Raw genomic sequence first — 16,936 nt, forward strand, 5'->3', positions numbered from 1 at the left:
TTTTTGTGCATAATATATATATTTTTTTTAATTTAAAAAAATTACATAAATCGCTGATAGTCCTAATTATATTCATAATTTTAATTTATTGGCACCAAAATCTTATCTTTGCTCAGTTGCTGTAGGGTGAGAATACCTAAATATATTTGAAAAGTCCGCACATGCCTCTACCAGGTAATTTGTCCATGTTTATAATATATTTGATAACAGAGGACTGACTAGAGGTGGGCACGGGCCGTCCGGCATAACCGACCCGTATTCTAGACGGGCCGGTTACGGGTTAGGCTTCTCTCAACCCAGTGGTCGGCGGGTTGGCTCAACCGTGGCCAACCCGTCAGTCCCAGCTCACGTAAGAAATAAGACTGTCATACGTGGTTTATTATTATTATTTAGTAAATGACGTTTGGTCAGTAGGGATTTGAAACCCATGACCTTAAACTTGAACAACAAAAACAAACCACTGAAATTTACTCTTTTATTTTTGACATCTATTAGAAAATTATATATAGATAGATGTAGGATATGGATCAAAATATTTTACATATATATTTAATTTATAAAAAATTAAGAGACCATATAATAAATTAAAAAACTATATAAATCAATATGTAAAAATATCAAAGTATCAAAAAATAAATTTTTATAAATATTTTTCTTTAAAAATAATTATTTTGTTAATCGTCTTTTGGCTCATAAGCACTAATTCCTACACATGCACACTCTTAAATTCTCTTAAATAGGAGCGCTCTTATTTATCACATATATATTAGATTATTTTGTTTCAATTTATAAAATAAAAAATTAAATTACAAAAAATAATTTTTAAATTATGTATATTAATTTATAAAAAATATATTAGTAAAAAAGGAACATCTTTGAATAATAGTTAACACCATATTATTTTGATTAGTAACTTTTTTCAATGACAACATGATGAAAGACTAATAATAATCCTATAGTTAAAGACCAAAATTGAAATCTAGAGGCAACCTAAACTATAATAAATAAATAAGTTGATGATAATTTTTAATTTAAAAATAAGAATACTACTTGATATGTAATTTTTGTTGAACTTAAAAAAGGTGTGCTAATAATTTAATTTGATAGATAAACAAATAAAAAAATGTAACTTATTTTTATCCTTTTTGAAATTATTTTTTTGATATTTCTTAAAAAAATTTTAGTTATTATAAATTATTTTTAATTTTTTGTTGTTTGGAATTAAATTTTTTTAAAAAAATTTGCAACTTCTTTATATTTATTTATTGTTTATATTTAAACATGAAAGATGTGTAGATCAATTGGTTAATGGGATAATTCCTATGGTGATGGTCCTCGGTTTGAATCTCATCTTTGGCCTTAGTTTTTGAAAGTTTATTCATTTCATTTGTAAATAAAATATTATAATTTAATAATAAAATATTATTTAATATGATAAAAACCCGCCGGGTCAAACGGGCCGGTTCCGGTCCGGTTTTCACCGAATCGGGCCCGGCGGGCCCGGTTAACCAGCCCGTGCCCACCTCTAGGACTGACTGATGAGTTGCATATTTAACATTGTTTTCTAATATATATATATATATATATGTATAGTTAAAATAAATAAATGGAGAGAGATGATGAGTGAGTGTGGTCATTGAGCATCTGAATAATGCAGGAGCATGTCCTGTGGCAGAGGCAGGAAATTGAAACTGAAATTGCTGATGGTTTCATGTTAAAAGTTGCACAGTAAAAGGTGTGATGAAAGACAAACTGAGTAATTGTGCAGATATAAAGGCATCATTTTATCTTTACTTTTCTGAGATATAAACCTTGATACATATGATATCTGATGTATGATGTATGATAGATGATAGATGGTCCTCCTCATCCACATGAGGGATGGATAGATAGATAGATGGAGGAAGAGGGAAAAGATAAGAGAGAAAGCAAGGCCTACTCTGTGGGGGACTTGCTTGGATTATTTGTTTGTAATTTTTCATTGAATCATTGCTTCTTCTGTGAGACAACGAAGTTACATGCAATTGGCCTCTCACTGTGGGTGTTCACACTAGTTTTGATTCATATATTTATATATTAATAATGTGATATTTATCACTGTTTTTGATTGGAATTTATATTTTTGTATTCCTGTTCATTGTGATATCTTTCTGGTGGAGAGTGCTGAATGTGAAGGAGTTCACAAGTTTGTGAGACATGACATATCCCTGGTAAAGCTTTGTTGTTGGGAAAAAGGAACAAGGTGGAGAATAAAATCATGTCCAACTTGTGAAGCAATAAATCCTCTTGTGACTTGTCTGATTCTTCTTCACCGCTACATGAATACATACATCATATTTCCATATTATTAACCATTTATTAACCAAAAGCTCAATTTAAAAAAAAAATAAAGGGGAAAGGAAAAATTCAAACAGTTTGCAACCACAATTCAATGGTGAAATAAATATGACATTTAATTCTGCAATCCCCTGCAGTAAATGCAAAAGGCATTTGCATGAATGACCCCACAACCACACAAACTTTAAAACCCAAACAGGCCACACCTAATCTCCATCTTGCTGCTTCAATGCCCCCACCAAAGCCATGAGAATTTGTTGAACCTTCACTCACTCCCACTCACTCGCTCACTCACTCACTCACCTCTGTTCATCTTTTTGTCTCTAGTCCTAGAAGAAAATGGGAAGAAAGCTTGGGCTCACCTCCCTCTTCTACAAGACTAAAGATCCAAGAAGCTTCTCTTCATGGCACTGGCCTTCTTGCAAGCAAGCAAGGACAAACTCCTTCAGAATTGGAGATGAAGCAGTGCACCAAGGAGATAATAAAAGCATGGACTCAGTGGAGCGTGTAATACATGGGTTGAGATCTGCAGACAGGCTCTTCTTTGAGCCTGGTGGGACAAGTTCAATCATGGAAGATGCTAGAGCAGCCATGAGAGTCCCATTTGAAGGGAGCCATGCAGTGGCAATTGAGTCAGATGACCCTTACCATGACTTCAGAGCTTCAATGGAGGAGATGGTGGTGGCTCATGGAGTTAAAGGATGGGGGTGGCTTGAGGAGCTCTTGGGTTGGTACTTGAGAGTCAATGGCAGGAAGACTCATGGTTTCATTGTTGGAGCTTTTATGGATTTGCTTCTCATGCTTGCTTCTCCTCCTCCTTCTACTTCTTGTTCTTCAACTTCTTTTTCCTTTGAGATTGAAGAGTTGGAACAAGAGCAAGAGGAAGAAGATGAAGCCAGTGATCTGTCATCTTAGTTAATTAAATTAACTTCATTTGATTAATCACAGCAAACTCATCTTATCTGTAATGTAATTTTTTCTTTTCTTTTTTTCCCCCTTTTTAATTTTGATGTATGAGTGGCTGGATTTGTCACTATGTGATGCAGGTTGTGACCAAGGCCAGTTCTGGCACTGGTACAAGAAAGCTGAAAGACAGGGCTGGTCCATTGTTTTCCTCTTTCATTTCTACATAAAGATACTGTTCCTTGTGGTCCTCTCACTGTATACTTATCTGCCTCTTATTGAAACATCAAGCCACTAATACTTGGAAGTACATGCAACTCTACTACTGATGAAATATTTTGCATTGAAGTGTGGGCAATCTTATCTGAGGGAGGTTTACAGACATATATGCATGATAAGAATCTAGGGTGGTGAAGGATAGTGGATTGGGTTTGCAGGTTTTTTGGCAACCATGAATCTGGTGGTACTCAATTTTGAAATCCATATAGGCTGTAGCACAGCACATTCATGTGTTTTTAATGCACAAGTCTCCTTTGTCAATGAAGGCCTCTGTTTTGTACTGCAGACATACATCATTATCTGCCAAGCTGCATTGGATTGATGTTGTTTAACTTGAGAGAAAAAACAATAAATATCTCCTCTAATTTCTTGTAAAAATGAATCAAAACCCATTCATTGAGAAAATGATAAATACTACAGTTGAACTACAGATTGAGGATGTTCCTGTCTTTATTAAAGACATATATATAAACTATCCACCCCATTGTTTCATTAAACTATATATAAGATGAAGCAATTTCTAATCCTGTTTTTTCTGTTTGGTCATATTAAGACACCAAGGTACAAATAATAAAACATTCAATTTGCTTGCTGGAATTATGATCTTTCTTAAGAATGTGTTTGGATTGAGGAATCAAAACAGAGGAATAACAGAGATTTATCAGCAAATGGATCAGAAACAATTCTTGTGCTGTCTTTCTTGTTAACATATGCAAATGGAATATGAAGATGGTGATGGTAAGGTAATGGTGGACCAAATGAATTGAATAAATAGTTCCAATGGTTCCTGTATATCCCCTGTTTCTCTTAAGGGCTGTGACCACAAATGGCATGCATGGAAAACAATGCCTTGTACTCTAGTGAGTTCCATAATTCATATATAAAGAAATTACTTGTCTCTCTATTGGTGGGTCATTATGTATTATGCAACTGTGCAATGTTGTTTGCATGCATGAGTAATTTGGACCACTTAGACCCACCATCCATGCATCAATTTCTTTATTTTCTGCCATGAAGATAATAAAAAAAATATTAATTTTCTTGTTATCCCTTTCCTGTTTTAATTTGTCTTAAAGTATTTTTTTTATTTATTTATATAATACAAATTTATTTAAATTTCAATTAAAACACATGGGAAAAAGAAAAAGAAAAGGAAAAGTGATGGTAAATTGGTAATATTTGAAAAGTTGAAAATTAGGAGTTAGAAAAGTAAATTCCTCATTTTTCAGGGGGTGGAATGTAAAAACATTGCTATAAAAACCCTATATCAGCGCGCTTGGGGTTTCAACTTTCATCTCTCATTCTCGAAGTCATTTCGATCTCCTCCATCTCCGTCCTCTCAAGCGCTTTCATCTCTCATTCTCGAAGTCATTTCCATCTCCTCCATCTCCGTCCTCTCAAGCGCTTTCATCTCTCATTCTCGAAGTCATTTCCATCTCCTCCATCTCCCGTCCTCTCTAACCATTTCTCTTATCCTTCTTGATCTACCTCCATTTTCGTTTCCACTGCTCTAATACCTTCTCTGCCATTTTCTCCTGGAGGTTTTAGTTGGAAATTTAGGGTTTCCCAGATTTCCATCAAGAAAGCTATCTTGTTTATCTGTAAGTAATTCTTGTCAAGTTGTCATGAAATTTGCTTTAATTTATTACGAAAATTGTGTTATTTTGTTTTCTTTTACTCCATTAAAACAATATATTTCATTGTTTTTTGTGGGCTCCTTTCTTTCCACCTGGCCTTTAATTAGGATTAACCGATTACAAATCAGATTTTAATTTTTTTTATATTTGAGATGATTGGGAGTTCATGACTCACTATGAGGGGCAAAGAGCATCCCCTAATATTGATTCTGGGGCGATGTTATGGGAACCTCCGATTAAAAAACAAGTGTGAATGAGTAATTTTTTTTATTAATTTCAAATATGCATATGAACAGCATGATCGTAAGCGAGAATACTAAAAGTAAAAAGTATTTTTACAGAGAGGTTAACGAGATTTTTTTAAAGAGAAATTTATTTTTATCAAAGCTCTTTCAAACTCTTTTTTAGGCTGGCTCTTGGCTCCTTTACTGAAAGTGCGTCAGAAGATTCTTTTAACTCCATGAATGTGACCCTCCTCAATTTCTTCTTTTTTATATGTGGGTTTGTGTCTTGACATATCGCTTAGTTCTCAAGCTGCGGTCATTCGACATTTGTTAGTTGTTTGTTTGGTCATCTTTGCTTCTTTTCGATCCTTTGAAGACTTTGGTATCTTGTCTTGTAAAATCTCGAGCTCACTGGACTTGTGAAGCTCCTCAAGTCTTTGAGCTTGGTGACTTAAAAAGCTTGAGTTGCGTTTGTCGTTTCGCTGATGCGTTTAGGTCTTCATCTTGATGATTTTTGAGCCTTTACCATTTGATTTATTTATTTTTTTAAATTGTGACCCCTCAGACGTGGTTGGAGTCGTCGAAACTGATAATTTTGATTTGTTTTTTAAAAATGGATCTCAAACTCAGTTTTTTCGAAAGGAGACCTCATAATGGGGAACTTTAGGGAAGAAAGCTTTGCCAACTCAACTTTTTCAATGAGTGTTGACGAGAGACATTTTTTTCTTTGTTTGTGAAAATTTCCATTCATTTTTTTCTTCCTTTCATTCATTTTTTTTTTGAATTTTTTTATTTTTTCACTCTTTCTTTCATTTCAAGAAAAGTTTTTTTTCACCTCTTTTCACTCTAACGAGTATCAAAAGATCTCAGCGAGCTAGAAAATCTTTGTCAACTCTTCTTTTTAGCGAGTGTTGATGAGAGATATTTTTTGTGAACTTTTCATTTTTTTTTTCCTTTTCTTCTCTTCTTTCCACTTCAAGAAATTTTTACTCTTCTTTTCACTCCCTTTTTTTCTTTTACTCCAATAACTATCAAAAGACCTCACAGTGAGCTTGAAGAGAGGTATTTCATGAAAATTCCTTGTTACCCCAAGAAGTCAAGATTTTGAGGTGGAATTAGAGAATTTGTGAAAAGTTTCTCGTTACCCCAAGAAAGTCAAGACTTTAAGGTGGAATTAGAAAATTTCTGAAAAATTTCTCGTTACCCCAAGACTTCAAGGTGGAATTAGAGAAAAAATATGAAAATTTTCTCGTTACCCTAGAAAGTCGAGACTTCAGTGGTGGAATTAGAGAAAAAAATATGAAAATTTTTCTCATTCATGCCCCAAAAAAGCCAAAGGCTTCGTGAGTGGAATTTGAGAAAAAAATATGAAAATTTTTACTGATTAGTTAAAAGCCAAAAAGTGCGTGGTGGAATTAGAGATATGAAAATTTTTCGTTACTTTTCAAGAAAGTCGAGAAACTTCATGGTGGAATTAGAGAAAAATATGAAAATTTTTCTAGATTCCCACATGATAAAAGCCAAGGCTTCATGGTTGAATTAGAGAAAAACATGAAAATTTTCTCGTTACCCCAAAAAAGTCAAGACTCAAGGTGGAATTAGAGTAATTTATTAAAATTTCTCATTATCTAAAGAAAGCCAAGACGAGAAAATTTTATGAAAAGTCTCGTTACCCCAAGAAAGTCAAGGTAGAATTAGAGAAATTTTATAGGATTTTTCTAGAGGAAGCCTTGCAAAAAAAATTACCAGAATAGCCTCGATAAATTCCTCCATCATTCATTTTCATATCTTCTCTATCTTCCTTCATTTTTTTATTTTTCCCCTCTTCATTTTTCCTTCTTTCTACCCTTAATTTTTATCTCTTCTTTTTAACTCATCCTTCATCCTCTACTTCTCTCTCTCTTTTCACTCTTCCTCCATTTTTTCTCTCTTTTTTTTAACCCATCCTTCATTTTTTTTTCATTCTTCCTTCATTTTTTCCTCTTTTTTACTCATCCTTCGTTTTTTTTATCAATAACGAAGCTCCATTACTAAATTATAATGTAACTACATTAAGAGGTGGTAACTTACGTCATAGTCATATGAACATAGATGAGCACATTAGCACTAGCAATGAAAATCTTATCTAGGAATAGATATAGCAAATAATAATAAGCACACGTAAGCGTAAATTATAATTATAGAAATCACAACAACTACGAAATTTCCATGCAGCTAGTTGTAGTTTTATTTTGCGAAAACCCTTTTGTTGAGTTCAGAGATATACTTGATCAGTGAATCCTTGATTGATAGCAACTCTAGGAACTTATTTTTTTTAACTTTGGTGCATCCATCTCATTGTTGCTTCGAGGTTCAACAATAACTTTAATCCTTAAATTAATCAGTCTTGACAACATTACCAGGGTTGGATTTGATGAGTAGCTACCTGTTATCTAAATGAGTAAGCACAAACTGGAAGCCACAGAGAGCCTCAGTGAGAAATAGTGTGTGCCCGACAAAAAGATCATCATCCTTTCTCTTGAACTTGGGATTATCCTTTCGTTGGAGGACAAACACAATGTCACCTGTAATGCAATCAGGCACTTCATCAGCCCCTCCAGGAAAGGTAATCTTTTGGCCATTCTTCATCTCCTTCTCAACAACCTTTAGCTATTTCTTCTCTTGCACAACTTTCTTTACCTTGCACTGAGGGCACCGGTCCTTGTCATTGATGGTCTCACCTGTGCCTTTGCACTCATTGCAAGGATGTTGTAACTGTTGGATCATGGAAGGACTCTTTTTTTTTTCGGTCCCATTATAGAGGTCCTCCAATGAAACCTTCAAGGGATGAATAATGTTGAAATTAATCATGTTGTAGTAATCAGTTAATTTTTATTTTATATTTTCTGCATGAGTTTGTGTGCATGCATGAGTGTACATGCATGCATGAATTTGTGTGCATGCATGAGTTTGTGTCATAAAAATGTTTGAATGAGTCAGTTAAGACACGTTCATGGTTGTGTTGTCAAAGCATGTCGTGACTCAAGAGTCGAACACGTTTGTTAGCCCGTTGTTTTCTCTACGTGGTATGGATGTTTTATATAAAGATAAAAATCGAGAAAAAGTCTGTAACTTTGACATCACAAAAAAAATTCTTATTGTCTCACATTGCATGAAAACAAATACGAAACCATAGACAAAGCTCCGATTTGTTACCTACACGTGGTATCAGAGCTGGTGCTAAGTTTGATCCTACCAAAATGTCAGATCATGGAGCTGGTTCTCTTTCAAGATCTTCTTTTGCACCTAGGCTCTGCAACCATGGTGATGGTAGTAGCGGAAGTGGCAACGACGGCCACAATGTTGTGGTGCAGCGAGTGGTGACGGAGACTCAGGGGCGCGATGGTTTATCAATGTTGACCCGTCTACGAATTATGGTGAGTGGTCTCTCGATGAGGGATGAACTTGGAGCCGCGAGGGACTATGGGACGCAATCAAACACAGAAAGCGTTGACTCAGGGATGACCGAATGGCGTTATACGCCATCCTTCGGACGTGTCATCGAGATCTTTGTCGACTCTCACCATCAAAGATACGGCCAAGCAAGCATGGGATCTTTGTGAAGACCATGCGAATGGGTGCCGGCGTGCTAGAAACAAAAAGCGCGGGAGGCGTTGCGTGCGAGTCGAGTCTATCAAGTTCAAGGATGGTGAAAGCGATCGACCAGATTCGCCATGCGGCTCACTGGTTTAGTAAACAATATGAGAATCTTGGGTGACAATATCGACTACGAGAGGGTTGTGAAGAAGTTCCTTCGTGTCGTTCCTCTGAGATACACGCAGGTCGCGATCTCCATCGAGACACTCGCCGAGCCTCAAAACACTAACTGGTGGAGGAACTCACGGAGACGGCTCAAAAGCTGTTGAGGCAGCTCATGAGCTCGGCAGTGACAATGGTGGCACTAACAGTAAACTGTTCTTTACTGAGAAGGAGTGGTTTATTCACCAGAAAAGGAGAGAACACGGGGATGGTTCTTCTGGTGGAGACAAAAGAAGCAGTATTGGTGGTGATAATCGTATGTGTGAGCAACGTAGCAGCAGCCGTGGTAGCACGCAATGACAACGGCGACAGTGACATGACCAAGGTCAAGTGTTTCAATTGTAACATCTGCAGCCATTTTTGAAGGAATGTCGAAAACCACGCCCGCAAACCCAGCGGTGGTGAACCTTACGCAAGTGCAAGACAACGCACCGGCGATGTTAATAGTTGAGCATTGTGATCTTGTCCAAGTTGCTGAAGATACATCGGAGATGGCGTTTCTTAATGAGGAGAAAGTGTTTCCCATGGATGTTAGCGATGATGTGTGGTATTTCGATCACGGACTAGCAACCATATGACGGAGTCAAAGGAAATGTTCACATCACTTGATGATTCGATTAAAAGCGCGGTGAAGTTCGGAGATGGCTCGATCGTGGAAATCTGCGGAAAAAGGCGTTATTATGTTTCGATGTCAAAAATAAGGAACATAGGGTGCTTATTGAGGTGTATTTCATACCTCGGCTTCGTAGCTAACATCGTCGGTTTAGGGCCCGACTTGATGAGAAGCGGATGCAAGGTCGTCGTCGAGACACGCGGGGAGTTGTCAATTTATGATCAAAGCGAAAGCTACTTGTACAAGTTCTACGTTCCAAGAATACACTGTACACTTTATCCTTGAACTTGGCCTCACCTGTGTGCTTGCTAACAAAAGTAAATGAAGTGACGTGGTGTTGGCATGCACGCTATGGTCATCTCAACTTTCGCCCTATTGCATGACTGGCGTTAAGCGAGATGGTGAAAGGATTCCCATCATCGACTAAGTCGAGCAACTTTGTAGCGGATGCATGCTTGGTAAGCAACATCGCATGCCGTTTCCTCACGCTACAACGTATCACACCAGGAGTTAGCACACGGTGATCTGTGCGGCCCGATCACACCGACAACACCAGGAGGTAAATGTTATTTTCTTTTGATCGTTGATGATCACAGCAAATATATGTGGATCGAGGTGCTCAAGTCCAAGGATGAGGCGTTCAAGCATTCTAAAAGGATTAAGGTTGCTTCTTGAGAGCGAGATGAATGTCAAACTTAAAAGCATTTTCGTCTCGATCGTTGGAAATTCAATTCCACGAGTTTGGCGACTATTGTGATGAGTTGGGGATTAAACACTACACCACGCACCCTATTCACCATGACCAAAAATTTTGTGTCATTGAGCAGGCGCAACGGATGGTTATGGAGATGGCCCGGAGTCTACTGAAAAGTATGTGTGTGCCAACTACATTAGGGGCGGTATGAAGGCTGCGGTGCACATTCTAGCCCGGCCAGCGAAGCCTCGATGGGAAAACACCTTATAAGGCATGGTACAGAAGAAAGCCAAGTGTGCACTACTTTAGCATATTCGGCTGCGTTGCACACGTGAAGTAGGTCGAACCCTGGTGTGACAAAGCTGTCGGACAGATCAATGCCGATGGTGTTTCTCGATTACGAAGAAGGATCAAAGCCTATCAGCGTCTATGACCCCAGTCGAAGAAGCTATATGTAACATGAGATGTCGTGTTCGAGGAGGAGAAGAAATGGGAATGGGCATCAACTTTAGCCGAATCCTTTAGCGGTGAAAATTCTTTCACGGTTGGGTATACCATTGATCATGTAGCAGGTGCTCCGATTAACACCGTCAACATGACTCCAACAATTAATGAAGGCTCATTGGGAAGATCAACAACAGATCTGAATACATCATCGACTCTCGTCGCTTTGATCAATGTTGATGAGGTGACACCAATTACCAACATGTCACGAGACTCAGAGGGTGCATCTGCGTACTGAGGATGGTGTCGAGGGCATCTATGACGTGACCAACGGTGATGTACGAAGATGACATTGAATACAGACGGGTCTTGTTTTTCTTTGCTAGGAACCCGTTAGCGTTGAGCATGCCTTTGAAGGAAGTGTCTTTGAGCGCGCCATGGATGATGAGATCCGATCCATCCATCGCAATGACACATAGATGCTTGGCAAACCTTCCCACCCGGGACGCGAGCCGTCGGGCTCAAGTGGGTTTTCAAGGTTAAAAAGGATCCTGAAGGTAATATCATCAAGCACAAAGCTCGTTTAGTCGCGAAGGGTTATGCTCAATGACAGGGGATAGATTTCGATGAGGGTATTACGTGCGGTGTACGTATAGAGACTCATGGGGTTGTTGATTGTACTAGCGACTTCACGGTGGTTGGCAAGTTCATCATATGGACATCAAATCCGCATTTTTTAAATGGTGAGCTCACGAGGAGGTGTGTATGGGCAACCTCCTGAGTTTTCATCGAGAGCAAGCATAAACACATGGTACTCCAAGCTATGCAAGGCTTTGTGTAGTGCTGGCAAGCACAGCGTCTTGATGGAATTCAAGCTCGGCCGAGTTCTTTGACTTTTCTTGGTTTCGAGAGAAGTCCTTTGGAGCATGCAGTGTACAGGAGGAGAAAGAGTGACATGTTGCTACTTGTGAGAGTATCGTTGGCGATCGATCATCACGAGCTCATGGCGTCGATGACATCATTGGATTTAAGAATCAGATGCAAAAGCTATTCAGCATGAGTGATCTTGGTCTTTTAACGTGTGCTAGGAATTGAGGTTAAGCAAAATGATGACATGATCACATTAGTGCCAGCGACTATGCGCATAAAATATTGGAGACTTTACGGTATGGTCAGTTTGTAATCCATGTAACCCTAGATGGAGAATAGATTAAAAGTGAGAAGAAAAGATGGTAGAGCCGCAGTTGATGCCACCAAATATCGCAGCATAGTCGAGAGTCTATGATGTCTAGTGAACACCAGACCGTATATCGCCTATCTTTGGTAGGTATTGTTAGTCGATTGCATGGAGGCACCTACGATGCTTAGCACTATGGCGTGAATCAAACACATACTAAGATATGTGGCGGCCGCGGCCGATTTTGGTGTTGCTACAGAGGCACGTCAGGCTAGACTAGAGTTGGTCGAGGTTTAGTGAGCGGCGACGGACCGACGACTTAGATGACGCATGAAAGACCTGCTGGAATGGTGTTCTTACTTTAGGTACAAACCTCGTCACATGGGCGTCATAGAAGCGAAAATTGTTGCGCTTTCATGGTGTGAGGGCTAAATACAGCTGCGACGACTGACGGCATGTCAAGGAATGTAGCTCGGTGATTGATTGGAAATTTAAGAGCGCAAGCCTTGTGAAGTCAAACTATTGGTAGACAACAAATCGGCGATTGAACTATGCAAGAACCCAGTACATCACGATCGTAGTAAGCATATCAACACGAGGTTTCATTTCCTTCGTGAGTGCAGTCGAAGATGGCAAGGTGAGTCGTGGCACATGGGATTTCAGCGGACGCTTTGACTTATCTTAACAAAAGGCTCTCGGACACACCAAGTTCATTGAGATCACGGAGAGGTGGGTGTGTTTAAAGTAAAATCAAGATATCATGATTAATGGGGTGATTTGTTGAAATTAATTATGTTGTAATGTCAGTTACTTTTTATTTTATATTTTCTGCATGAGTTTGTGTGCATGCATGAGTGTGCGTGCATGCATGAATTTGTGTGCATGCATGAGTGTGCGTACATGCATGAGTTTGTGTGCATAAAAATGTTTGAATGAGTCAGTTAAGTCACGTTCATGGTTGACGCGGTCAAAGCATGTCGTGACTCAAGAGTCGGGCACGTTTGTTAGCCAACGTTGTTTTCTCTCTGTGACTGGATGTTTACATAAAGATATAAAAATCAAAAAAGCTGTAACTTTGACAGCACAAAAAAAATTCTCATTGTCTCACGTTGCATGAAAACAAATACGAAACCATATACGAAGCACTGAGCTGTTCCCACCTCCTCCAAAGGGACTGCCACCAAAGAAGGACTGGAAGATGTCAAATGGATCATGGCCACCACACTACAACATTATGTATCTATAGCTATGGAAGAAATTGTAGCAAAAGGTGCAAAATCCTGCAGCTAAATACGTTAGCTTCAAAGATGAATCTCGTAGCAAGAAATGCCATAGCTAAAAGTTAGCCACATATTTTATGACTTATGTAGCTAAGTGTAATATATTTTTGCTACAACTTTTATTTTTTCATATCTAAAACAATAAAATATTTTGCCATGAAAATTTAACTTGGTAGAAAATAATTAGTTGTTTTAGCTACGTTATATTTATATATATAGCAAAATAGATTTTAGTTGCAATAGAGAAACTTTGTGTCTAAAAGTTTAATTTACTTGTCACAATGAAATTATTGTCACAAATATTTTATAATTTAGTTATAAATGTAATTCATCCGTAACTAAATTAAACATTTATTTGCTATAGTTACTAAAATGTAGCTAAAAAGATAGCACCTTTGCCTCAAAACAAATCAGTTATATCTACACACTAAAATATTTTGCTATGAAATAGGAGGCTTGTAACAAATTCTACAAGAAAACAAGGGTACCAGGGACAGAAATTTCCATCACTGAAAGATCAAATTCCGTGGGTGATGACTTTGACGGACGGGAATTTCCGTTGGACATTACCGTTGGTAATAATAAAGTGGCTAATACTATTCCATTAGTAAAAATATTTCCGTTGGTGATGTTGCAGTATTAGTGACGGAGTACTCTGTCACTAAAAGTGTTTTTCATCCATAGAATTCTATCACTGAAGATATTCATCATTAACGGAATTCCATCATTAAAGTGTTTATCACCCACGGAAGTCCGTCACTGATTTTTACCAACACCAACAGAATTCCGTCACTAAAAGTGTTTATCACCCATGGAATTCCACATTGATGGTTTTCATCAACAATGGAATTCCGTCACTGAAAATATTTATCACCACAGAATTCTGTCACTAAAGGTACTAATTACCAACGGATTTTGATCACTAATTGTTTTTATTATCCATAAAATTTCGTCTATAATACTATATTAATTCATAGTTTTTATTTCCACTAGCACATATATATTACAAATGCTATTTCACAAATTATTTATAATGTATGAGGTATTTATTCATACAATTCCAACGTTGTTTTAAGACAAAAACCTTCAATGTTTTCATCAAATTTAAAAAGATCATAAGAAGTCATAGGTAAAAATTAACCATAAAACACCCAAGTTCTATGAATCACTCTCTCAAACATTCAATCTTCGCCGTCGATGGTTTCATCTTCATGGTCTTTGTCATTCGTTCCAATTTAATTATAGAATCTGATGGAAGATTACAAGGATGGGGAGCTATATTAAAATATAGACCTACTGTATTTTCTAGTGTAAAAGAAGAAAATATCAGTAGATATAGTAGTGGTATTTATCAAACAAAAATAACTATAACATATGCATAAATTATAGAAGTAATAAAAGCAATGAAAAAAGTTTGAATTATTTATAATCTTAGAAAAGAAGCTTTACATTAAGAACAGATTGCTAAGCAATAGTAGTATTCTATAATAAAAAACCAGAGAGCAAACTATCAAAAAATATATGGTTAAAATTTATGGATTACATAATAGGTAATTGGTTCCAAGGTACAATAGAACACATAAAAGGAAATAATAATTTCTTAGCTAATAAGCTCTCAAGAATAATTAAAGAAACCACTTGATTTGTCGATATGCGATAACAAAAATGGGGATTACAAAACCAGTAAGTTCCTCTGAGTTTTTCTTACTATAGGAATCAAGAAACCTTCTCCCTAATAAGCCCTTGAGTTGTATCTCTGAATGTTTACAACAATGACTGCAAAATAAGTTGGCTCACTCGCGTTTCTAAGCATGGGAAGCATATGATAGCCTGTAGCATATAATAGTAATATTCTGCTAGCTAATCATTTCCTCTATGTTTTTTGCAAATGTAAAAGAAGAACTTTCCATTAGAACCTACACTAAGACTCCTTGTTTTCCCTATAAGGTCAAATATTCGTTTCAATAACCCTTTACCAATTACTGATCACCAGCACATCCTTTTAGATAACATTTAGGCCTCCAGAAATAATCTTAAAAATTTCATACTAGTTCTCCATACCCTTAGTAACTACTTTCATAATAAAAATAAGTCCACAAGCCCAAATCTTACCTTGACAAGTATTACCTCGTAAGTCCTGAAGCCACATATATTGGAATTTTAAAAGAAAAAAACCAAAATTAGAAAAAGAATTGCAGAAAAAAAAATAAGAAAACAAATTAACTGTTGAAAAAATTAATTCAAAAGGCAGAAAAAGAAAAAGAAGAAATTTTTGAAATATATCCCTGATGGACTCTCATTACGAGGAATCGCATTCTACCAACCATGTCACAAAGATGTCGAATGTCTCTGTGAACAAGGTGTCATCATATTACAAGGCTCGTTCAATCTTGCCTCATGGAAGAATCACTCTATTAAAGGAGTTGAATTCAATTAAATTGACTTGATTGAAAATGGTCATGTAGCAAGATTTATCATAACAGACCCCACCCAGCTCAAGCTTCTCGGGAAATATTGGCAGCTCATTCATATTCAATACTGAGTCTTAAAATATAGAAATTTACAAGGTAGCTTCATCAATTAGGAATTTTACAGTAGTCCACCTACTTTTGGCCCGTATCTTGACAATGCACGACACCATCTCAAGATTACACTCCTTCGTCATTATGAACCCTATCAGCTCCATATGCACTATGATGACAATGATGTCGTCCTAACCTCCAGCAAAATTAGCTGACAACTGCATTTATGCACACATGATCGCTACTTACTAGAAGCAAACCCATTTTCATCAGAATTGCCAACTCATCATCGGAACAACTATCATACGGATGTCAATTGGCCCTGGCCCGATGGGGAACCCGATTTCCCCCTCCCCCCTCCCCCCGGTTAGGGCCGGGGTCAAGGAATTTTTCCGAGGGTCGGGGACGGGGTATGGGCAGAAAAAAATTCCCCGTCGAGGGTCAAGGTCGGGGCCGGGGGCACCAGCCCGAAATATTAAATATTTAATTTAAATATTATATATATATATATATATATTTATATTATATTTTAGATTATAAATATCTAAATAAAAATTATAAAAAACCCCATATATTTATTTATTTATTTAGTAAATTATTAATAATTAAATAAACATTAGTATAAAAATTAAATAAAATTCTAAACTTATATTAACTATATTGCATTTTTTAAATTTTTTTATATTTTGTAAATAATTTATTGGTAATTGTGTATGTTGGTATTTTGTGTTAAGTCGTATTTCTAAATGAGTTTCTCAAATATTAAAAATTTTTATGGTCTTTTTAGCAAATATTTTATAACTTTTATTTTAAATAATAATAATATTTTAATTTATTAATCAGGGCCGAGGAATCCCCGAACCCGAAAAATTCCCGCGGGCACGGGGATGGGGAAAACATTTTTCCCGTATTCGGGTTCTAGGATAGGAGTATAATTTCGGAGTCGTGGCCGGGGCATGTATCCCCCTGTGAATCCCCATCCCGTTGACATCTCTAAACTATCATGAAGGTCTATACTCATCCAAACC

At 37.0% G+C, this 16,936-nt stretch overlaps 1 protein-coding gene across 1 annotated transcript; it reads left to right on the forward strand.

The window, feature by feature from the left end:
• The first annotated feature begins 2,521 nt into the window (after positions 1-2,521).
• LOC120255521 (transcription repressor OFP13-like) lies at positions 2,522-3,823 on the forward strand. Its single transcript, XM_039263331.1, has one exon. The coding sequence runs from the start codon at positions 2,677-2,679 to the stop codon at positions 3,250-3,252; it is 576 nt and encodes a 191-aa protein (XP_039119265.1). The 5' UTR covers positions 2,522-2,676; the 3' UTR covers positions 3,253-3,823.
• The last annotated feature ends 13,113 nt before the right edge of the window (positions 3,824-16,936 follow it).

This window comes from Dioscorea cayenensis, unplaced genomic scaffold (genome assembly GCF_009730915.1).
Source record: "Dioscorea cayenensis subsp. rotundata cultivar TDr96_F1 unplaced genomic scaffold, TDr96_F1_v2_PseudoChromosome.rev07_lg8_w22 25.fasta BLBR01001043.1, whole genome shotgun sequence".
In the NCBI taxonomy this organism is placed as follows: domain Eukaryota; kingdom Viridiplantae; phylum Streptophyta; class Magnoliopsida; order Dioscoreales; family Dioscoreaceae; genus Dioscorea; species Dioscorea cayenensis.